General features: G+C 39.0%; 1 protein-coding gene across 1 annotated transcript in view; it reads left to right on the plus strand.

Annotated features, from left to right (window-relative positions):
* The first annotated feature begins 536 nt into the window (after positions 1-536).
* The window catches only part of luzp2 (leucine zipper protein 2), a 242,615-nt gene continuing 217,559 nt past the window's right edge, over positions 537-25,592 (plus strand). The window contains exon 1 of the mRNA XM_061709270.1: positions 537-780. Within this exon, the coding sequence (XP_061565254.1) occupies positions 581-780 (200 nt within the window). The 5' untranslated portion in view covers positions 537-580. The remainder of the gene's footprint in view (positions 781-25,592) is intronic.

Consider the following 25,592-nt stretch of genomic DNA (forward strand, 5'->3'; position numbering starts at 1 on the left):
TTTATGGGTTTAAATAGGTGAAATTATAAAATCACAATTCCAGAAGTTTCTCTTGCAAATTTGTCAAGTTCAGTGTTTCAGTTTTGATACTAAGCTGAGACACTGACCTCACCCCCCCACGCCCCCCCCACACCCCACCACCACTCTCTTGCATAGGGACAATAAAAGTCTAGAAACAGCCCTGGCTGTCACTGAAATATTACCCGGGATGTCTTCTTGTGGTGCATATCTATTTCCCTCATTTTCCACTAAGTGTTTTACTTCATTTCCAACATATCAGAACGTGGGAGCAAAATGAGCAGATATGTATTTTGTAGAAGGCACAATCAGCTCCAAACAATGACAAAGGAGGGGGAAAAAAAGCGTCTCACCAATAGCTGATGCAGCATGGCCGCTGACATCATATCACTCCCACATCTCCCTCTCTTGATTTCAGCCCCACCCGCTCTTTTCCATTACCAAGTCAGTCCGTGTCCCTGTGTTATTTAAAGCCAAAGATCCTCCCTCTCGCAGAGCCACTGTGTTGCATCTGTCTGCCTCACTGCTGCTTGTGTGTCTGTGTGTGCGTGTGTGTGTGTGTATGCGTGTGTGTGAGGAAGAGAGAGAGTGCGCTAAAAAACCCAGGCAGTCAGTGGGAGAGCTAGAGAGCGAGGAGGGAGACACGAGGGAAAGGCAAAAGCATCTGAGAAGGAGGAAAGAACGGGAGTGTGAGACAGCTATGAAATTCATCCAAGCTATTGGCTTACTGCTTCTCTGTCCAGCTTTTAGTGTCAACACCAGGTAAGAGACAAAATAAGAGTTCTATTTATTTATTTATTTATTTATTTCTATTTCACCTTGATGGAGACTCTGAAAAATATCTTCAGAGCATGCCTTAGAAAATCTTGGATCACTAATCTGAATGTTTGTTTAGTCCTGCCACATAGAGAAGCTTTGATTATTCCTGGCAGAAGATCTCTGTGCATTAAGCATGTTGGACACTGAGAGACTTAAAAGGAGAAGGAAGGGCTTTTCTGTCCAACTGGACTATTATCTTTCTCACTTCAAGGCAGGCTGGAAGACAGTTATCCTTTTGTTGTGGTCGTTTACACGCAATGTTAATCCTGCCATGCCTTTCTGAACAGGGGCATCATTGCTTTTTTGGGGACTTCTGTCTGTCAGGGAGCAAGTTGAAGTAATGCAAACTGAGAAAAACGCTGAGAAAAAGGACAAGGCTACTTGTGTTGCAGTGCCTTAAGAAGAGCAGGTGTTTGTGTGTTTGTGTATACTTATATGCAGTTTATTTGGGAAAAAAAATGCAGAACTTTGGTGGGCAAGTACAATGAATGAGAAAGGAATATAAAGCAAAAGGAAGATTTAATAATTAATTAAAGCATTAATAAAACCATACTAATTTTGTGTCGGCGCCTAACATCACTGACTGAATGTGAGCCTTAAGGGGGAACTGGGGGCTTTGGCTATTCCATCGAGACATCACAAACAGGAAGGCATGCATTTTAAACTTACCTTTTTCATTTTCTCGTCATCACCTCAAAACACTTCAATGCTGTTATCTGTTTGTGGTGAATTAATAGAATGCAGTTGCTGAGGAATGCATGCACAGTGAGAACAATGGCTTTGAAGTCAGGGTTTTGTTGTGGAATTTCACCAAATAGACAAATCCCTACATTATGCTGGTGTGATGCTAAACACAAAGGACACGGAATTATCCATTTTGCCTGAGGAGTTACAATAGATTTGGTTGGAAAACATCAAGGTTATTGCGTAAATCCAGGATATTTGTCAATAGCACAGAGGTTCACTGATGAAGCGTGAGTCATAGAACCAGGGTTTGCATTGATATGTTAATCTCCGGCATTTCGAACTCAGCAGTTTTAAGCAGGTACACACCTCTAAACATCAACAACTGTAATCTTCACGCAAGGTAAATACAGTAACACTCAAGGAAGAACTTTGGAATTCTTGTTTTATTATCATGATACATTTTGTTATTCAGTTACATTAATGCTCCTGTGTTAGTTTAGCTCAAAATACACTCAATCTCCTGATCAAAATTTTTAAATTATGTCTTCCTCTGAGGTACTAGTAGGGGAAGGAAGCATTATGAAGATTTTGGAGGTCGGCTCAGATTGGGTGCTTTTTCTTCAGGGAGAATGTTATGGAAAGTAATTACCAGACCACAGAGATATAATCAACATTGTTCTAGATGGTTTCCTTCTAAACTCACCATAAAAAATGTGCCGTGTTGTTTAAGGCAGATACTTTTCCAGACAAATGCCTAAGAACCTTCATCTGCTTTATAAACTAGAAAAGCTAAACTGAGCGTGAGCCAGTTACTAAAGTGATTTTTGCAATGCCATGGTATTTTGTATTTGGGAAGCGCAATATGTGAGCATCAAATCGTAAAATGCTGGAAAATAGAAAATATTTAGGGGAATTTGCATAGTAAACATCTTTCTGTAATAGCCTTTGTAGAGCTTCTTCCCCCGTCAATAGTCATTTATTTTTATGGGACTTACTTTATAAAAGAACTTACAATTTGTCTTTTTTTTAAGCATTCATGTTGATGATAAGGTTGTATGAGTCTTTAGATCGCTGTGCTTTTGAATGGTAAAGAAAGTGCCTGCAAGGGCAGCAAAACAACACCCTGGCTTTCTCTGTGGAGATTTGTCACCTCACTAAGCTTCTATGAATGAATTTTAGATAAAGTCTCTAGGCTGGGAACTATGCGATCCATAACATCTGTCTTCTCCATCTTCCTCTTGAGGTGGCTCACGAGTCCGCTGTTGCAACTATCAAATTTACAGATCTGAATTAGCTGTTCTTCTATCAGCCAGTGCAGTTAACTGGAGTGTTATTAAGTATCATTATTTGTGTTTTGATGCAAAGGTGCTCACAGTGAGTCGAAAAGTGTCTGTGATATACAGAATTCAAAAGATACTTTTTTTCTCTCTTTTTTTGTGGTGTGGCAGTGCACATTTTTGAACAGCTTTAACATCCTCCCACACAGAGTCATCAGAGTGTAATCTCTAACTCTGGTTGACAATCTCATACTCCAGATATAATTCTGGCTCTGACATCTATGGCTGGATTTCTGGACTTGTCATTGTTAAAAATGTGAGTAGTTTCTCAAAGTTTTGATGGTTGTAGCTTGGATTGGAGCTCTGGGTTCTCTTCCTGACCAACTTAAGGAGTAGTGCATGTTCATGGGGCACTTCCTGCACCTCATAGAAAACCGCAGAAATTTGACCATTAAGGAAACAAGGAAGTGGACTTATTTGTGGTACTTTTTCTAGTTTGTTCTTGAGTAATTGCAAAGGCTATTTTTCAATATGTGTACTTGTGGTCTTGTGTACTCGTGAAGCGTCAGCAGTCACAGCCAAAGTGATGTTCAAAGTTTTCATCAGGACAAGTGCATTCATAATCCCTGGATGCGTTCTTGCGTTGCCCATTTCATTGACGTCCAGTGGAGACTTGTGGAGACCTCACATAGTATAATATTGTAGTGTGCATTTTGTGGTTTTAACTTTGTTGTTGTGTATTGGAATATACTTTTAATTTACTGCATTTTCATGCAAGAATAATTTCATATTTGTGGTTTATCAAAATAATTTCCTCAGTTTTTTTAAAAAAATTATTTTAGTTTCCACTGAACTTTATTCATAACACTGCTGAATTACAATGCGATGGACTGGCGACCCATCCAGGCTGAACCCCTGCCTTTTCCCAAGAGAGCAGGGATATACTCCAGCACATCACTGCATTGGAATAAGTGGGTATGGATGGATGGATGGATGGATGGGTGGAGTATAAAAATGTTTAAACCATTAAAACACACCCTATGAAGTAACAGTTATAATTTTTGTCCATGACCCACTCTGAGTCGTATTACTGTTCAGAGTGGCCTCTTTATTAGGAACACCTTGCTAGTACCTGGTTGGACCCCTATTGCCTTCAAAGCTGTTTTAATTCTGTGTGGCATAGATTGAACAAGGCATTGGAAACATTTGTCAGATATTTTTTTCCAAATTAACAAGATAACATCATGCAGTTGCTGTAAGTTTGTCGGCTCCACATCCGTGATTCAAAACTCCCGTTGCACCACATGCCAAAAGCGTTGTATTGAATTGAGACTGTGGAGGCCGTTGGAGTACAGTGAGCTCATTGTCTTGTTCAAGAAACCAATTTGAGATGATTTTGAGCTTCGTAAAATCTTGCATTGTCCAGTTGGAAGTAGCCATCAGAAGACTGATACACTGAGTTATACAGGGATGGGTGTGGTCAGGAACAATACTCGGGTAGATTCTGGCATTTAAACAATACAAGGGAGGCCAAAGTGGTCAAAAAAAATATTATGCCAAATTCTGATCCTCTGAGCGCAACTGAAATTGAGATTCGTTAGACCAGACAACGCTTGTCCAATGTTCTGTTGCCTCAGTTTCCTGTTCTGTTGACTGGATTTGCATCTGCTGTTGTTTTCTGCTTTAAGGTTTCACATCAAGGTCCCATCAAGGTTTCTGCATTTTTGCATTCCTCGGTTGTAATTACAAGACGTGGTTTTATCATTTTATTGCTACTTTGTTCCTCTGTTATTGTTTTGTATTGTGTCTTTTAACCTTGTGATTTTATTTGTTTTGACGTGCGCTGCTGCCTTCCTGGCCAGGTCACCCTTGTGAAAGAGATCCTTGATCTCAATGGGCTACTACCTGGTTAAATAAAGGTTAAATAAAACAAATAAAAAAAATAGTGGTAATTTAATGCCGCTACCACCCTAGAGATGGTTATGCATGGAAATCCCAGTAGATCAACAGTTTCTCAAATACTCAGACCAGCCTGTATGGCACCAACAACTATGCCATGTTCAGATTTTTGAAATTTCTTTGTGATAAACTGTTTTGCCTTATCCATCATTAAACCACCAGCAAAACTTAATAATCTTAATTCTATCAAGTGATTGTTTTGTGTGAACTTTTATGGCTGTTAAAACTATCCTCGACCTGATCAGCTACTCAAACACCAGCCACATTTGTTGCTCTTAATCTGAAGCTCATGGATTCAAACCATACTCATCATTTGTGACACGCTCATTTTTTGTTGTAACAGCATCACACTGAGGAGACAGCAAGGTGCTTCTGCACCAGCTAAATTAATCGTGCTTCAGCTCTCTGGACCTCATATTGCTCTGACTCACTTTTCCTGATTCATTATCATCTCATCTGGTATAAAACAGAATCCATTTCAAGTGCTATCATCCCTGTGAACAGAAGTCACCTTGAGGACAAACAGTGAAAGTGTGTATTGGAAAAGGTCAATTTGTATGTCTGCATTTTCTTTGGTTTAGACTTAATTAAATACTCTTAATTTCACAGGATCACTCAGCATTATCATTAAGAATCATATGCATATTAATTAACTGCAATGCATAAACATAGCCACCTTGCAAGAGATACATTTCTATTGTTCACACGTTCAGCATTTTTAACACTTTAGAATAACTTATTTTAATACATTTATCAATTTTTTACCAAATTAATTATTTAGTTTCCAGTCCTTACATATAAGAATGATATAGAAGTATTCGGTTTTAATAAATCGAGGCAGTTTCTCAGGCCATGAACAGTGTAAGTGGTACATGGCCATGTGTCATTATAAAAATCAATTGGTACTTGGGCTGAATACAAGGCTGCATTGACATTAGCCCCATGAGCTATGACCACCTCCGCTAGGTCAGGGTTTGACTGCTCTTCTGCATTTCCCCTTGTTTTTGCTCTTTCCATACAGATCAAACTGCTCCACCTTTGTGAGCTTTAAAGAATTCCCTTTCAGGCATTTCTAGAAGCCTATTTGACACATTGTCCTGACACTGTCTTTGATGTGTGTTACCTCAGCAGACTCTTCTTGGAGACTGTGATATCTGGTGGGATCCCCACAACATCAAATATTAATGACTGTTTTGGACTGCAATTAAAAGGACTTCAGAGAGCTTTGGATTATACATTTAGAGGACCCACATTGCTTTATAAATTAAAAGCTACTTGTCGATATGGTTGTATTGTGAATTTGAACAATACTATTCTTAAGTATATCAGACTAAAAAAGAAAAAACTACTTAATCCATAAAGACCATTTATCATTACTGTGTTTTTTTTTTTAAAGAAAAACAGAAACCTTTTCCAAGGTGACGGCGACATGTCTCTGTCTCTCTGCGTTTTGCAGTCAAATGTACAAGGCTTTTAAAACAGTTGCCTTCTTTATGCGCCAAATCTTACATATTTGCTGAGCTGAAAACACAGACAATCAATGCCATCAATATTTTCTTGCAGGCGGAAATTGTTAGTCTAGATGTTTCCCATGGAAAAGGGGATTTTATATTCCAGTCAGACAAACTGGATAAATAAAGAAATATTATAACATACTACATATACGTATAATTATGTATGAAACAATACACCTCCTAACCCTGGGCATGTTTTGACACTTTGCTTATGACTGAGTTATTAGAATAAGTGAGAAATGCTTATAGCTATTTATTTATTCAAAATGTAATACTGGTAGACAGTATTTGATAAAGCTTTAAGCTTAATTAAATCCTGTTCCTCCCCATCCCTCTCTGCTGTGCTTTAGCTTCTCTTAGTAACCATAAAAAACTGTAAAGATGGCAGGGCTCGGGACTCCTCCTGGCTTTTGGTTGTTTGTGTTAATTTGACCACCATGGATTCTTGCTAACCACATTAGTAGCATTTACAAAGGCGAAAGGATTTATTGAATCTGAGTTCAACATCTAAAAGGAATAGAACTTTATATACTGAAAAGTATAAAGTATTGAGGCCAGGCATGCTTAAACTCAAAAAGGATTTTGTACATTTTACATAGCAGTAGGTTGGTGGAATGTGGTTAGTGTTTACAGTGGCATCCATTCTCGTTAATTTATCTTTTGTAGTGTTGGGATGTGTTTCATTATTTGGCCCATGCAACAAAACAGATGTGTATGTAAGAATGTTAAGAAAAAAATAAATGTTTTCCATCAGGATAATATTTCATCAGGATGAAAGAAAATTACATTTGCAGAGCCCAATAAAGTCATCGGCACAAGTCAGACGGTGAATGATAATTAGAATTCAAAGGACATGGTGTGTTATGGCCATACCATGGCAACCAAACAGTCCTCATGACAGTAATGAAGTAGGCCACAATAAGCAGCACCTTGGGTGGCTCCTACAAATTAGAAAGTAATTAAAAGGACCAAAATCAAAGAGGGGGTAAAATAAAGCCACAAGTTCGGATGGTATGAAAAATCCACAAAATACAAATAATAATGTAATAAAAAGCAGTGATTCTTATTTGGCTGTTATTTCATTTCAGACACTAGATATCGTCCCTCTTCACTGTCACTACCACGCTATTTAATTCTGAATTTCAGGCAATACATTCTGAAATGAACTCCCTTCTGACACCCTGAAAGCCAGAATGTCTTCTTTAATGTGGAGACAAATAATAGCACCATTACAAAGTGGTGAAATATTTAGTATCCCAACTTTGTGCAAGCCTAAACGGCAGGAACAATGTAATATGAACGAATTATATGACAGTCTATTGGAAAATATATTGGTTCAGGGTTGGTACATTGAGTAACAAATATTTATGGTGGCTGAACATTTTCTGTTATAAATGCACCATGCTGGATAACTAGTCCTTGAGAATTTTATTGTAAAATTGATTAAATGCAAACCTTCAGCCCGTATCTAATACAAGTGTGTATAAGTGTGATGTTTTACCACCTCCTGCCATTACTGCGGTTTTAAAGGCCTTCAACACCTATTCAGCACGTTTAAAAAAAAAAAAAAAAGAATGGTACAGAGGCTACGGTCCCATATGTACCTCACACATGTTCAAGTCCCTGCCTGCAGCCTTTTGCTGCATGCCCCCCCAATGCCAATCATTAGCCTAATTAAAGCTGCAAGCAGCGATGAACGGGCCCTCGCACCCTTGTGCACGTTCAGGCGTGCTGCAGTGGAAGCGCTTGTATGACTTGCATGTAGATTCTTCAGGCCTGGACATTTAGCAGATGACACCAGCCACGACTCTCTATATCAAACCATTCAAAAGTTATGGCAGAAAGTAGGAACTATCATATATGGACCAATCAGATGAAGGGGGGCGCGCTTTTTGGTTTCCATTGTCGCCACGGTAACTCTTTTGAAAGAGAAAAGTAATGCCCATCGTCGCAGGATCTAGACGCACATTTTGATGGCATAACACACCTGGGTGCACGTTACGGTTCAGGCGAAGAAGCGGCCGAAGAAATGGCATAAATTGCACCAAAATTACACGATTAATTCAAAATGGTTGACTTCCTGTTCGGTTTCGGCCATGGCGCCAAGAGACTTTTCTTTAAGTTGCGACATGATACAGGTGTGTAGCGATTTCCGTGCATGTACGTCAAACCGTATTGTGGGGCTTAGGCACGAAGTTTCCTAGGGGGCGCTGTTGAGCCATTAGGCCACGCCCATTAATGCAAACCATTAAATATCAAATTTTTCACCAGGTCTGGCTTGCGTGCAAAATTTGGTGACTTTTGGGGCACGTTTAGGGGGGCAAAAAAGAAGGAAAAAAAAACGGCCCTAATTATTATACTCATTATTGAGGCCATGCTCTTGCCCAGTATGTAGGATATAATGCAAAAATATATCATCTTTTTTCAAAAGATGGTCATTTGGACCAATTTAAGACTGATTTTGTGTGCCCTCTCCAATTATCCACTACAGAGGTGAAGTAATCAAGCTATTGTCTTTATGTGCACTACACCTACAGTAGTTGGGTCCACTTGAGAATATGATGAAGGAAGAGGCATTTAACCATAACATTTTTTTCAGATCTTTGCAGATCAATGCCTGTTTTTGCTTCACTGAACTCTCAAATGTGCATCCATCTCTGTAATGAGGGGCTTATGCACTGCCGCCCTCTTTTAATATTCCTCCGTGTAACTGTCGACAGACTGTTCTAACTCTGAAACTCTGTAGTGACAGTCTCAGTTACCTGACTTCCTGTTTTATTTTCTTGTCTTTAAAAAAAAAAATATATATATTTTATCAGTTGCAGGTTAGTGACTTTTGATAAGTTTAAGCCGGTACTCTTTGATGGACCTGAATGTTGGATGTCACTCTAGTTGGTGTTCCCATCGAGACACTAACCATTTGAAAACTCGTTCCTTCCATCAGTTTCCTAATATAAAGTGATAATTTTATGCTAACCATGCTCATATCAAATCCAAATAAACAGGATACACACAGCATTTTGTGTTAATATCTCTATTTGCCATGCACTGCATGACAAATTATATTCACGTTTCTCCTCTAATTTATTGAATTTTTCCCTTTAAAATTTTTTTGTATTTGTTATTTATTAGGTATTCAAAGTTGACACATGCTTAAGTGGGAATATTCAAAGTGGAAGTGAAACTACCATTCATCCTGTAAACAAAGAATGACAAACACAGCTACTAACTGTGTTTGAAAGTAAATGAAAACAGTTATTTTCTTTGTCCTTAAAAATAAGGCAAAGAGCCAAGTTTTGCCTTGTGAAAACCAGATGATGTTCTGCTTTGATACTCTGATGTAGCTGATTCTCTGTAGATACAGTGGTCTAATAGTCACTTTAACTCTATGAGAAAATTCTCCCAGGTGAGCAATGTTGTTGTTAAGCAAAGTTTCTATGGTGCAAAGTCAGGAAAAGTCACATTCTCTGCAAAATGGATGGGTAGACTTTAGACTTTGAGTCTTTAGATTAGAGCCTGCTATTGTCCCTGGATGAATAGTGCATGTTTAACGTGCGTTGGGCAACGTAAACATAATGTGTGTTATCGCCTCCCCCGTCAAGTGCCTGAAGCCAAGTTGAGGAGAGGCAAGACGAGTGGGGAGTTATTATCCGGTGGTAAGAGCTGGATGATGCAGGAGATGGAGCCGCTGGTAGATCTATGTTGAATAACTGCGGGATTTAGCAACCCCAAATCATGTTGCACAAATATGACCACACCTGTTGTTGTTAGTTGGCCGCAGATAACTTCTGAGGACCTTAATTTTGTTAATTGATTAGTTTTGTGTCTTGCAAATGTTTTCACAGTATAATTTGCATAATAATCATTTGCATATAATCGTAATGGATGCTGTAAGATAAAGGACTACAGTTGTTGGAGAGGTAAAACGTATGTTTAGAAGAAAGTATAAATAGATATAGAATTACAAATGAACTTTTTTTTATAATTAGGGCTGGGGATCGATTCAAATTTCAAGAATTGATTTGATTCCAATTCTTAAGATTCAGAAAAGATTGTAAAGATTTGATTCAATTCGATTCCGATATCGATTTGTGTTAGTGTTATTAAAACTGCTTTTTGAGCTATTGCATGAATTATATGATCGTGTAGTTATGCAACATATTAATACTAGTATTATATTGAGATTCAACAGCAAGTATTGGCATCTGACGATGGCTGTAAGGACCAATCGCCCTCCCATAGTCATAATTCTAACCCTCTTTCCTTACCTTGTAGTCCAGTGCAGTATCATTGAATAATTATCAAAATACTTACATGAATTAAGATGATATGTGGGAGCGTGGGGCTGCCTTGAGAGTGCTTGGTACGGGAGTAGGGTCCATGGACGCATCAGCATCCCACTGAGAAACAAATAAAAAAAAGTCTCAAAGTCTCAAAAGAAACCTGAAAAAGTCTCTAGATTTATCGCTAGTTTCTTTTTGAAAAAAAGTTGTCTGAAAAGTCGCTAAACTTGGCAACACTTCATATGATATTCTTACTCTCACCAATGTCTGCTGAATCATCAAGTGACATTCTGTCTGTTTTAAATCTGTTTTTATTTGATAATACTGGAATTCAACAATTCCCCAATCCCTGTGACAGAGTGGCAACCTGTTCAGGGTGAACCCCCTCCTCTCGCCTGTAATGAGCTGGGATAAGCTCCAGCAAACCCCCGGGACCCTGTACAGGATGAAGCAGGTATAGAAAATGGATGAATGGATGGAATTACACAATTACAGGTGCATCTGTGATACAGTTTTACATAATCACAAAGCCGATTTAAATCCCACTTTAATCCAAGGGTTTCTCTTTTCTAAAGATTGACCATCAGACAAATGAGAATGCACTTTACTTTTAAAACAATGATAATTCAAAACACTACCCAGCCCATCGATACCCAGTCCACAGGAAGAGAAAAAATAAGAAGAAAAATCAATTATGTACAGTAAAATTTAATTTTCGCGAAATCACATTTACTGCTCAAACCATAGCCCAGAAAAGTAAAGTTGTGAACTGGACCCATTAGACTGAGCTAAACCTTCTTATTTCTTCCACACCGTTCTCATTTGACTCATTATCCCATAAACATTGATAATGCTGTAAGGAAGCTTCAGTAGTCCTAATTACTGTATCGTCCACATCTTGGTTCTGTAAGCACAGATATTAGTCACTGTTGTAATTGGCAGACACTTTATTGGTCAGCCCTTGTAAACATAATGCTTTTGTTGTTTCACTGGTGAGTCATTAGTGGAAGGGCAGGCTTTTTGTTTGACAATAAAATGCTGGATATGGATATGGATCACCGTAATCCAAAATCGATAGTACAAAATGCTGAACACCATCCACTGTCTCTTTTTTTTTTTTACTCTTGATTTCATTCATGCCATTATATTGAGAATAAATTCCATGTATCTTCTCATCAAAATGTGGTTTCAAATCATTTGAATCCTAAATTTGTGTCCAGTACAATCCACTAGGCTTCAAATGAGATCTCCTACTTTTAGTTCTGTTTTAACTCTTTATTTATTTGCTCATTATGAATAAATAATCTGCTTTGTGCATACAATGTCATGGTGTCCTACATTTTTCCAGAGGCCTTGGGCCAGATGAATAAACGGTGCTTACATATACAGTAAAACAGACAAAATGGTGTTTGTAAAGGAAGAATGTGCTCTTGGAGGAGTTTCAGCCTCATACAGGGAAGTGGAAACAGAAAGAAATGCAACATTTTATCATTTTAATGGCTAATTTAATGCCACTCAAATGTTTGATAGTGACTTGTGTTGGATTTGGTTTATTTTCAGATTTGTATATGTTTATACTCTTATATGGACAAAATATGTTGCTGGCTTCGTCTAGATACTCCTTTTATAGTCTGTAAATATGCCAAATAGCCTGATTGGTGATTCTAAATTGCCCGAGCATGCACGGCCGTTTGTCTCAATTGTGTCTGCAAGGCCCTATGATGGACTGGTGACATGTCCGGGTGTGTCCCGGCACTCAGCAGCTGGCATAGGCTCCAGCTTCTCCCTTGACCCTGAACATGATGAAGCGGGTGTAGAAAAGGAACAGATGGATGAATAACTCTCGGTGCTATAAATAATTGCAGCTATGCAAAACAGTCTTGTGCTAGGATGGTAGTGTTGGAGGATTTCCCTGATGCCATATTATAAAGAGTATGATGCTTTAAATATTCTTGTGATTTTCTGGCTCCAGTTGACACATGAGCTGCTGCATCCACCTTGCTGCATCATCTGTGTCTCTCTTTGATCATCTCCACCAAAGGCTGTATGATCATATATACCGCCTTAGGTAGAGAAGAAGAAGCAGAGCTTGCAAGTTTATATGCAAATCTTGAAAGCTATCAAAGGATCCGTTAATTAATTATCAAGAAAGACTATCAATTTATCACTGCAGCTTTCAGCTCAAATTGCCTCAGATCAGTTTAATTACAATACACAGTCGTTCTGTTGGTCAAGTTTTTCATTATTCAGAGGACTTCTAGCATCCAATCTTTCTGTTTGCTTTGAAATTGTCATGATAATAATATAAGCTCGAATTACACAAAGGACACATTAATGTACAGTATGGGGTAACATTAATTCAAGGCACAAAAGTGGGACATTTTGAGGAGATATACTTTACGTAATTAAGCGAAAAGGGGAAAAGAGAGAATAGAGTTTAAATAAATTATTATCATAGAAATTGTTATAAAATAGTTCCAATTTTGAGTGCAGCGTTCCATAATGAGAACAATTATTTACCAGTGGGAAAAACATTCACAACCGATGCCAATCTTCCCAGGAGAGGATGGCCCACCAAAATTTAATCCAAGGTCAGACAATGCAATGCTCGGAGAAATACAAAAATTGAACGAGCTACAGCTCAGACTCTACAGGCCTCACCGAGCATGTTATAGACTATGACAACTTAATTAGAAAAGGACCGAAGAGTACAGTTTATTTGGAAAGGTTGCCAGCAGAAAGCTTTTTCTGTCTAAAAAGAACATGGAAGAACAACTGTTTGCAAAACTAAATATGGATAAATTACAAGACTTCTGGAACAATGTCCCTATGAGCAAAGCGGGATTACTTAGCCTTAGAGCAACACAAAATGCTTTCTTTTAGTTTAAAATGTTAATCTTAATTTCATTTGAAAGCATATTTGCTTACTTTTATAAAGTACCATCTAGCTCTCGCCATTTGTGGTCAATCACACAAAGTTCTAGTGTCCTCTTTTAACGACAGAGTATTGCTCCACAGCTCAAAATCACACATCGCTGGAAGTATTAAAGAGGAAACTGTGGGCCTGGTGTCTAAGAGGTTACACTTTTGTCAAGTTTAAGTAAGATAACAACTGGACAATGATCTCAAGCACACTAGAAAATCTGTTTCAGGTTTTGAATGGTTCACATAAATTCCAGATCTCAACCTAAAATGCTATTGTGACACCTTTTTAAAGAGCAAAAGCAAGACGATCAAAATATCAACAAAATTCCTGTTAAAAAAACTTCTTGGATTGCTTTTATACTGGTTTTAAAACTCAAACGCAGATGTCAGTCAATCCCAGGGAGATGGAAGTGTAACATGTTGTTTTGGCGTTTTCTGCTATCGTGTTCTGATTTAAACTGACAACACCTGCTAAGCACAGGTTCTTTTAGCGCTATGAGATCTTTTTTTAAATGTCTACATCACAGAACCACCCCTGCATCATCTGGTCCTCTTTTTCAGCAGCTCCAATGAAGCGCTTCACCATTTACTCAACTCTACTTCTGCAATATTGAGAAGAGGACTATGGGAAGAAAGAGGTTTCCTGTTCACCTTGGACACCCTTTTTTATTACGGGATCCCACTCTCAGTCACAGAATACTTGGCTAATAATTAAGATGCCCCCCAGTAATCGGCACATCCCCTGATTTAATCAATTTCCACTGTTTAATGGGCTATAATTGGTTCACTACGAAATGAACTAGAATGCTCAGAGGCCTGATTAACAGAACATTAGGGAGATCAGAGAATGTGGAGGTATTGGCTTTGGCATGAACAAAAGATGAGGATCATTAATAATACATTTCATTATGGCATGTTTGGATCATACTCGCTCATTGATATATTTACTGTCTATATATTGTCTTCTCAAGTTGAGAGACACGTCTCAGTTAGGATATTGATTTGGAGCAGGGACATGTGCAAATTCTTGTTAAACTTAGTTAGGTTTAGTTAAGTCGTTAGGTAAGTGTACTCATTGTCACAGGCTTTGAATTTTACTGTACTTTTAACAGTTGCCTAACCTCTGACCCAAAGGGTTTCATAAATTCACTGGATGAGAAAAATGTCCCACCACCAAGTCAAATGGCTAATACTGCTCACTGAGACGGTTAAAACACTTTAATTATTGTTATCTCTCAAATTAATTTCTCTTATTTCTTTTTTGTTTTAATGTTATTCTCCAAGAAAACCATCAACTGCACAAGGACCTGATGAGCCAATGGTTGTCAAGTAGTACAGCCGATCTGAAGTTATGCGTTTCCAAATTAAACTAATTTAAAGTAAATTAATGTAATCCTACACTCCAGTGCATACGCAGTGTTGATCCAGGATGCGCCGTATGTGATCATGACAATAATAGGATGAAGCTTCTCATGCTTCCACTGTGATCTGTGAAATTCCAGTTTAACCTTTTCATATCTATATTTAGATTGTCTAAATATCGCTCCAAGGAATATTAAGTCCCATTTGAATGCTTCTCAGTGGATGCTTGTGTCCAATCTTATTCACATCACTAAAACAGCTTGAGAAGCCGTAAACAATGCAGATGCATTGCCCATGTTGGCAACAGTAACTGCGGGACAGGACTTACAGATAGGTCAGCTGCTAATGAGCAAAGACAAAGTTTTGGTAAAAAATAGAATTATCAACCCTTTCACTGGATTTTAATCTCAAGAGATTCATTATACAATATTTCAGCTATTAAACAGCCTTGAAACTTTGCAATGTTAAACGGGAACTTGTCAAGGTGTATTTAGAAGTGTGTAAATCAAAAATAAGTAAAGGGAGTTTTGAAGTAGAAGTCATGGAATTCTAATAGGGGCACAGTGTCACTGCAGTTGCAACCTGCAACCAAATTTGATATAATTGCCTTATGGACTCGTTTAACCGTTTGTAACAGTTCTGATCATTCATCTTAATAAAGACATATAGCGACAGTAGATGCTGAAACAAGTGCTGCTCATCATATGGTGCATATTTGAGAAAAATTATGTTTTGAACATGTTAATTTATTTTTTTTTATGTGGTTTTATGTAAATTGGAGTATGGTGATTCATATTGCAGTGTTAAGATGTACCAGTACATTTGTTGGAAACTGAATAAAAACAATTGTCCATAACTAGTATTGCTTAATTTAGATAAATATGTGTTAATATGATTAGAAGAGTAATTTAGCAATGCTCTGTTTTATAAAAGAAAAAAAAAACAGTGATTTGTAAGGGCTAAGATAACTGTACCTTGCACCAAACCTTCCTTGCAGCTGTTATGGTTTGTGCTGTGTGAGTACAACATTATACACAGTCAGGGATTTGCTTTCTTACAGTAAATAGGCTTTCTTACAATAGCCTATTCAGTTCCCCTCTCCCCACCTTCAAGAATTACTGCTGAGTGGGCTCTCACAAGTGAAATGAGTTGGCTCTCAGATTAGTCTCTGCTGATTCTGTTTTTGTTTCTGGATCGTTGCGGGCCATTTCAACTTCTAGGGGGACAGTTGTCCTTAATAGATTATTGCACTTCAGACCGAAAAAGAAAAATGGGATTAATTTGGTTCGGTACTGGAAAGTAAGTATAAACCTTTGTGTAAGTACCATGTCAATGAGTAATTGAAGTCTGAATAGTGCTGAGTGTCTAACTTGCCAGAATTTGCTCTGAAGCCATCGCTAGTTTTCACCGTAATTCAACAGAGCATCTTTGATATGAGACTTGCCGATGTGGCGAGTAAGCTTTTCCTCTAACATGAGTAACATCTCTGTACTGCATCTTGGTACTGTATATGGCAAATCACAAAAGTGTCTCTGACAGAGATAAACTGTCATTATTAAAAGGACAAACAAAACAATATATTGAAGAGATGGAATTGATTCCCAAAGTAAAGCTGCCAAACAAGTGATGTGTTTTTCATTTCCTGTCTTTTATTAATCCCTTTCTATTTCCTCTTTTCTGGGTTAGTCCATATCACAACCAAGCTTCCATGTACCATTTTTCAAGAAACATAATATCTGCTTCTTTTTGGTGAAAGCTACATAAATCTGAATCCTTTATCAGGCACCAGCACACCTGCTCTAAGACGACAGGCTGGATTCTGTTATTGTTATCTAATCATTTCCCAAGCATATTCTGGTGTCAGGATCCATCTTGGCTGACAAGCATTGGTTCCATTTGAGTCCCGCGTCGCCCTGTTTTTTTAGTATTTTGCCATGACACCTGACTGATAAGTGTTGTTGTGTATGTAGAAGCGGTGGGTTTCAGAACTCACACACAGTATTTAATACAGAGACACAATTGAGTAGTGTTGGCACTTTATCTGTTCAGTACAATTTTTTTTTTTGAATTTTAATTGAGGATCATGTGCGTGGAGACATCATTTTTCATTTTCTTATAAAGTTAGGCAAATAAAAGTATCATGTTTTGTTGGAATCTTGAGTTGATGGTGACTATGTTCTTTACCCAAACCCCCCCCCACTAAAAACTATACATAACCCTTAAATAATGTACAGGGTTGACAATTGTCCACATTACAAAATGTAAGTGTAGCAAGGCTAGTGCTACGGGGGCCCGACCGACAGGACAGAGAGGACACAGAGTTTCAGTGCAGAACTCTTTTATTACAAACACCCAGGACCCACGTGCTTCCAGCTTCAACAGCAGCAAGGGAGACCCCCTTGCTGCTGTGCCTTATGAAGGCTGGTAGGGTGGAGAGACTGATTGGGCCCACCTGTGCCCTAATCCGCCTGAGTGGCTGCAGCTCCTCCACCCTGCCACAGTAAGATCCTGACACTAGCTGTGTTCGGAATCATCCACTCGTTCACTCACTCCCTACTCACTACATAGTGCACTACATAGGGGATGACCAGAGGAGATTTCGGACACTACAACGTACATTTTTTTAACGTGTTTGCGTCAGTAAATGCGCCGGATGTTCCTGTGGCGTAGCGGACGCGACATGCAACATGTAAACACTCCGAACAGCTCCGGGATCTGATACTTCTGTGTCAATAAATTGTTGAAAATGAATGGTGTAGAAGTGTGCTTTTGTGCTTTTGAATAGTAATAAATAATGTAAGCAATTAACTGATAAATCATCTAAAATACCTGCAGCATCCTGTATTTATATACCTTAAAACAAACTTAAACTCATAAAAGGAACATTTCAACCAGGAAAGACAAATATGAATTCAATAACAATTTTTAATTCATTATTTATTACTTTGAAAAAAGCTTCAATAAAAAGGTCTTAAGAACAGTCTTCCCCACCCAAGGGAATCATTCTGGAGGGAGCTGGAGATGACAGCAACTGTAAAACACAATACACATTTGTGAGGAAAATAGAAACAGAATATCACAGGTGTGTACTTATCACTTTAGATTTGCACCAACTGGATATCACGTTTTTATTAATTAACGTTACTTACATTTATAAGTAAGTAAAGCGCTCCCGCGCTCCCCCGCCTCCTGTTCAGCTGCCATTTTTTCTTTTTTCTTCTTCTCCTTCTTCTCCTCAGACAAAACATGACCGCATTGCATTGTGGTATACGGAAGTAAAAAGTAGGGTACATGGGTTGTACACTAACTTTTGCGGTGCATTGTGGGTATTTTATAGTGAACGAGGTAGTGGACGAAATGTAGTGTAGAGAATTCGAACAGCACTACAAAATGGCGTGCACACTATGTAGTGCACTATATAGGGGATAGGGGGCGATTTCGAACACAGCTACAGACTGTAGAAAACAATGGACAAAGCATTAGGTCATGTGACCCCATTGGTTTCTGAAGAGTGTTTTTGAAACCCATTTTTCTCCACATGGGGCACAGCCATGTTTCCAGGAAGCTGACGGGAACACGCCCACCATATGTCAGTCAAAGTTAGCTTTGGTTACCAGCTCCTTCAGTAGATCTGCACCGAAATAACTCCAGAGCTACTGACAGTCGTTTACAGCAGAATATACCATTTAACAATGAATGAAAAAACTACTGTTATGTATAGCCAATGCTGGGTTAGTACAAACGGCTGAGGAAGTTATGATGACTAGCCATTGGCCGAGCTGACTGGTAATCAATCATATTAGAAATCAATCAAATGCTTTATATAAATAGTCCTGGCGTGGTACGAAAAAATTCCCCCCCCCTCAGAGTTCTGAAAACAAACAATTGACACCAAATTGTTTTTTTGAACCAGGTTGTAAATATGTTTATTTCTGCTATAGTTCGACTATAGTTGGACATTTTAACATGGGAGTCGGTGGAGATTGACTCAGTTTGGAGCTCCAGCCTCCAGCAGCCAGGCGGGGAACTGCAGCAAATCTTAGCTCTGCATGAGCCTCAGCCCAGGAGTTAGATGGTTGGCGTTTGCCATGACACAGTATCTTTATAGTGATGCCTCCGGGATTAACATTTTCAACACTTTCCAATCAATTTCTTTTGGCAGGACTACTTTTTGGCTTTTTTTCTTTCAGCACATTACCTCCTTTCCAGATTGCATCAATCTGTGTCTCTTACATTTTTGCTACTGTACATCTAACTGGAAATAAATAAAGAGGAAGCCCAGGAAACAAAATATGTCCATCTCTTCTTTTGTTTGTACACAACTGTGCATTGAACCTCACCACTGGGTGCAGACAGGGTGGCGAGACGGTGAAATGTTGCTCAAGTCCACCACTCCTATTTGCCTGTCTGTCAGATGTCTTGCTTGACTGAGCTCCACACTGTGATGGCGCTAACAAAATGACATGAGGGGGGCACACTCCAGTGAATGTCAATTTGGCTGCAAAACACTGTTTCCAGGAGAAGTGAAGCTACCACATGCCAAACCAGGAAAACTGGAAATGTAGCCTGAAAGGAAACGCAAGCTCCACAGGATTGGATTCTTATAACATATAGGGTCATTCAAAAAAATAATTTCCTTCACATTGCACAGCCCCTACTGTTTGTGTGCATAAATGCACTTGCATGCTGTGAACAAATTGATGTCCTTGCAGCTGCAATTAGCTGGCATGTTGAACAAACTGAAATGCTGGCATACTGACAGATGTTGTGTGAGAGTAGGTTCAATATTTTAGTTTTCTGTAGATGTGTCCTTGCATTTCCTGGCATTGCCTGACATTGCCTAATATTCTTACTTGACTGTTGGGATTAGAAATGTATTCCTATGTGTCGTTATTTTACAATCTGTCTAATGGGGACACAGTGTCATGCAGTAGTTACATACGACAGAATGTGCTGGGGAACGGGAAAGTTTACTGGGGGCATTTTGTACAGATTTGAATCTATGAGGTCAACACCAAAGTTCACATCACGTTCCAGTTTCTAATTGACCATCTGTAGTTACAGTCGCAAAATTAATCTGAAATGCTAAATAAATTATACAAACAACCCAACCCAGCATTTTGAGCAAATTAGCATTTCATGACAGGTGTTTGGATTAACACAAATTTAACGAGCTTTATGATAATCTCTTGAGGATGGCTGCTGAGTTTTGGGATTACTTACTTCCAGGACACTTAAAAGACAAACAAGCATGTTTTCCAGATCCATTAAAATGTGTGCACGTCCTTGTCTTAACAAATCCCACCAGGAACACGTCGCATTACACTGCCACTTGTGTTGATACTGCTGAAGCAAAGGCTTTGTTTGTTCAGGAGTGAATCTCCGAAAAGATCCTGAAAAACATTCAGTTTCTCATGTTTGTGAAGTGGTTGCCGTTGCGGCACTCTATCTGCAAACTCCAGTGCAGCCATGCCAATTGCTATGTTTTTTCACTTCCCATCATGCCTATTGATAGATGTTAGTGGTTATAATGTTAACAGTAATTGAGTAAATACTTCAGATGACTTCAAGCAAGGCATTAAAGCAATACCTTGCAGTTTATTCACAAAAAGGCTTTGGTAAAAACCGCCAAAGTGTTTTCGTTTGATAAAAAGTTTTTTTCCACCCACTCTGTAACAAGTTTTGTATGTGTGCTAATAAAAAGATTTATTTTAGAATAAATTATGCATTTCCTGTGAGATTCATCTCATAAATAAATCTTTTCACTAAACAAAACTGCAGCATAATCTATTTTTTTTTTGTTTCACTTACAAATAGAGCTTAATGATGAAAGGGCACCTTTTGTTCTGAGTTTTTGTCATCTGAAATGTTAGTTGACGATGAAATGTAAAATAATTGCAAATGTAGTTTTTATTTATATTTTCTCTGTTCATTATATATAAAGAGCATCATAGGTGATGGCTTAATCATAGTGTGTAGAAATGTCTTCTCCGTCAGCCTTTTATCACAAAATGCCTTTGGCATGTTGTTGGCATGTTTCTTTTAGGGCTCCAGTGAAACAAATGTACCAAGCTGGGGAATGGTGATGGAGATGTGACAGTTCTATCAGTTTCATGAAGCTTTTTTTTAGCAAGGCAAAATTAATGCAGGCAGCTAAACAATGGCATGCTATTAATTGTGTTACTGTGAGAAGAAGATAAGAAAGTAGTAGTACTTTCATAACAAATAATAACACAACTTTACAATCGTACTTTGTATAGACCCTCCAGAAAAACGCAGGCAAAAATCCTTGATTCCGCGGGCTAAAATCCTTGATTCTGCGGGCTAAAATCCTTGATTCCGCGGGCTAAAATCCTTGATTTTGCGGGCTAAAATCATTGATTATGCGATTAAATGTGCAGGTTTTTTATGTGCTTTTATGCAGTGAAATTGCGGAATATGCTGGAAGTTGCGGAATATGCGGGAACTCGTGGAATATGCGGAAAGTTGCAAAATATGCGAAGTATGCAGGAAGTTGCGGATTCGGCGCTGAGCTCTTCCCTCTTAAATTCAGCAGGTTGTCTCGTCTGATCTGAGGTCGTAAGAGAGAAAAAAAAGGAGAGCGCAGGTGGAGAGGAGAGGGGCGGTGGCCGTCTCTCTCCCTCCAGCCCGCTCAGTGCTCGGGTGATTGCCGGGCGCACCGGCACGGCGAGGGGACGAGCCAAAGCTCCGTCACCCCACGCGTCTGCCGCCAAGATCCCCCAGTGGATGGGAGCTCCACCTCCGCAGGCGCAGTGGTGCGCGGTCAGCGCGGATCCTGAGTCCCCCGGCAGCCGCGCCCCCCGCGCAAGCGGGGGGCTGGACGGAGACGGCTCTCTTTTTCCTCTCACCCCCGCGGGTGAGAGCTGCTGTTTGGGGGGTGGCGGTTTCTGCGAGGGGTGCAGAGGTCCCTGGGCGGGTCCCGCACGTCGCGACCGGGCGTCCCGACATATCACTCACAACACTCCCCCCTTTTTCCAAACTTTATGCGAAAATGCGGCGATGATGCAGTGAAATCAAGCGAGCCCCGCATAATTCGCATATTCAGCGCGGACATATGCAATATTAACCCCAGTAAAAGTGATTTTTCTGCACCAGACATTGAAATCCACGGAAGGTCTGTAAATCCACGGACAGCCGTGAAATCCGCGATCACGGAATCGCGGATTCCTGGAGGGTCTATTTGTAGCAAGTCGGTGCTGATGGAAAAAGTATCTGTGTTCGTGGCATTAATAGCTGGTTGAACCTCCTTTTGTGTCAAGTACTTTTGGTAGCTTAAATTTGGATCAATTCTGCTGCATTCTTCTGTTTTGTCTCGCTTTATGCTGCTGGCTATTTGTGAACAGCAAAAAATGTGCATTACCGCCACCTTGTGGTCACCTGTGTTATTTTTTTCGTCAAAGGTTTTCATGTGGCGCTACAGTGTGATGGAGACACGCCGGCTCCTGTTAGTTTCCTGTCTGGCAGATTTACCCTGAACTCCTGCTAGTAGAAACGCGCCTACTGTATCAACGGTCTATGCTTCAGCTGGTGGTCAGCCAGCTTGACATTATCCAGAAGGATATTTTTATAAAAGCAAATACATTTTCCTCTTAATAGACATTTTTAGATCAAACTCTGTTACTTTCCCTAGACAAACAACTTGTGGCAGTGTGAGACCAAGGGGTGTTATTGCCTCGCCGGTGCTGGAAGCTGAGTGGAGGGGAGGGCAGATGAGTCAGGAGGTGTTATCGAGTGCTACTGCATAACATGCATGTCTTGCTGTATGTTTGATTGGGTTTGTTGGCTTCTTCACCGTGGAAAGAGCTGGCTGATGCAGCGCTGGGTGCGGTAGATGGAGCAGGTGCTGGATCCATGCTACCCTGAATAACAACAGGATTTGCAGAGTGGATCCCCTCCTAGATCATGTAGCACAAATTGAAATATGGCCAGTCCAGTCTTCTTTGCCATTCTTGATGTTGTGGTCATTGACCGTACAGAACTTCTTTTTTGGGCTGGTCAGTTTGCTAATGATCTGATTTTCCCTGTCGTTTTAGGAACCAAATGCATAGTATGGGTCTGCACAGGCATCCTCAGCCCTGAGCAGGAGAAGCTTGCCGACCTCCTCGTCCTGTTATCTATAAATCACACACAGGTCCTGCCATCCCCGGACATTTATTTACATTAAAGCAGTGTAATCTGAGAGGTTATTGACCGGATCAGCTCGACACCTGATACCATGTCAGTTGTTGTAAAAAGGACATGATAAATTAGGGTAATAAACACACAGTATTGATATTAACCTGTGTCTTTATATATGTATGTCTTTTTTATACATGCATATATATATAATAATAAATATTATATGTGTGTGTGTAAATAACCAGAAAATCTTGCCAGTTCCAGTTATATCGGTTATTTGCAGGTTCCTCTTTACCTCATTGAAATTTCTGCACTGTGCCTTTGCAGTCATCTTGGCTGGGTTCCCACTTCTAGGGAGCGAAGCCACAGTTCTGACGCGTCTCCTTCTGCAGACAGTTTATTTAACTGTGGACTGATTACGACCCGAGCACTCTCGGATGACTTTGTATCCCTTTCCAGCCTTATGCAGATAAGCTACTCTTGAGTGTACTATACATCTTCAGGGATCCTCTGCTGGTGAGGCGTGCTTTACAACAATGGATACTTCTTATGAATAGCAAACTTAAAATGTCTGAGTCTTATTTCATCTAAGTAACTCTTAACACACTCACACACACTCCAAACTCATTTAATCATTTCAAGTGTGTAAACAGTTCTGTTAATGTTAACAGAACTGGAGAAAAATGTAGTTCACTTCTCTTCTTGTGACTGTAAATGTAGAAGCTCAGACTCGTTATTGTAAATAATCACAAGAAATATTGATTCCATAGCCAAACCATTAAATCTGCTTTTAGGCATATGTTCAGTGAATTATTGTTTTAACTTGAGCTACAGGATGCCATTATTATATTATTTAGTTCGACCTGCAACTTAAAACATGCTTTATAAATAATGCAAATTCATAGTCTGTTGCAATATTTTATGTGTTTTCAAAAACTGAGACACTTTCCACAAAGTCCTGTGCATCAGGCGAGGGTGACACGTGTATATGTAAGCCCCCAGTTTGTGTCAATATGTGCTAGAATGTGTCTGCAGGCGGGCAGTGCAAGTGTTTTTCTCTATTGACAGAGGTGTTTTCATGGGTTCACTCCGACAGCCACATTTTTCATTCTAGCTATGTGAATCCCAGATTACCTAAAGCCATTGATGGTGATTTCACAGACAACAGCAAACAAAAAAGTACAGATTTCATTCAAAACCCCCCAGTTACAAATTCATTTCTTAAATTCATAATTTCAAGCTGTACCTGGTTTAAGCAAAAATGCATTCAAAGTTTTTGATTTTGCGTTTTTGAGTTATTGTACTGTACAAAGACTGAAGTGGCTTTGTGCAGCCACTTCAGTCTTATTTCTCAACCTTCTAAACAAAAGCTGAAATGACCTGATACAGACTTTTTAAATTATATTCACTGTTTTATCTGGCATTCATTTGGTCTGGAGCTTACTTGGTTTCTATCCTCTGCTGTATTGCGTCAAAGCAACAACTCCTTAAAGAAAAACCAATGTACTTACGGCAAATTCCACAGCACATAGCTCTTGCATGTTAGACTGTCCCCATTTTTGAGTCACTTGATTTTGTGTACAATGTTTTCGAGTGTTTACTATGTTTATATAGTGACTGCAGCGACATCTACCCAAGTGTTCTAGCAATTAGTAATTCATTTATCCAATTGTAAACACTTACTGACGCTCCAAATGGAATGTTTTTAATGAGTACAATTACATACGCATTGTTCTTACGTGTGCATATGGTAAATAAGATAAATAATTTTAAAATGTTGTTGTGCTCTTATCAGAAATGACAAAGCAATCTCTGTGCTTTATGGTTTCTTTGCCCAAATTACAGCCAGAGTTAGAATTTTCATGAATTATAAAGTTCAAACATAATTATCACAATCTTCTCGTCATGTGTTTCATTGTTCCCCTTTTTAATGGGAGATAACATTTTTGCTCTGTTTGGCATCTAAGATGGACTGCCGTCCAATTTTTGGCAGGAAAAGTATATGTTTTGTTTCGTAGGGCTATAACTTCAGATCTACTACTTATTTTGTAGCACGAGATTTTAAGCGTTGTGCAATAGATCAGACATTAGGCTTTTCCAAAGTAAACAAATTGGAAGTAAAGGAATATAATCTTATCTAGCTGTGAATGAGCAGTGTTTATCCTGGATGTTTTCATCTGCGATCATGATGACTGTATGATGGAGCTTCTCATCTTACAGGACTGTGATCTGCAAACCCTCAAATCTAATGAACCTCACATCTGTGTCTTGTTATAGATTTTGTAGTTATCTCTCCATGTCATATTGAAATCATTCTCCTGTTGGGATTTTAAAAGTAATTTTTTATTATGAAGTAATGATTTTCCATATAGAGCTGTGCAATTACGACCTTATATCAAAATCATGAATCATAGAACGTTTCTCCTCGATTACGAGCAATGATTTTGTGGAACTCTCTGTCAAGGTTTGTCCTGTAAATATGATCCGCTGCCAAATTATTTTTCCAATGAAAGCGAACATAAATTTGTAACTGAGGTATTTCAGGTTATTTATTGAGTACTTAGAAAAAGTAAGTTAAAAGAAAGAAAAAAAAAACATTAACAAAATAT

This window comes from Cololabis saira, chromosome 2, assembly GCF_033807715.1.
Source record: "Cololabis saira isolate AMF1-May2022 chromosome 2, fColSai1.1, whole genome shotgun sequence".
In the NCBI taxonomy this organism is placed as follows: domain Eukaryota; kingdom Metazoa; phylum Chordata; class Actinopteri; order Beloniformes; family Belonidae; genus Cololabis; species Cololabis saira.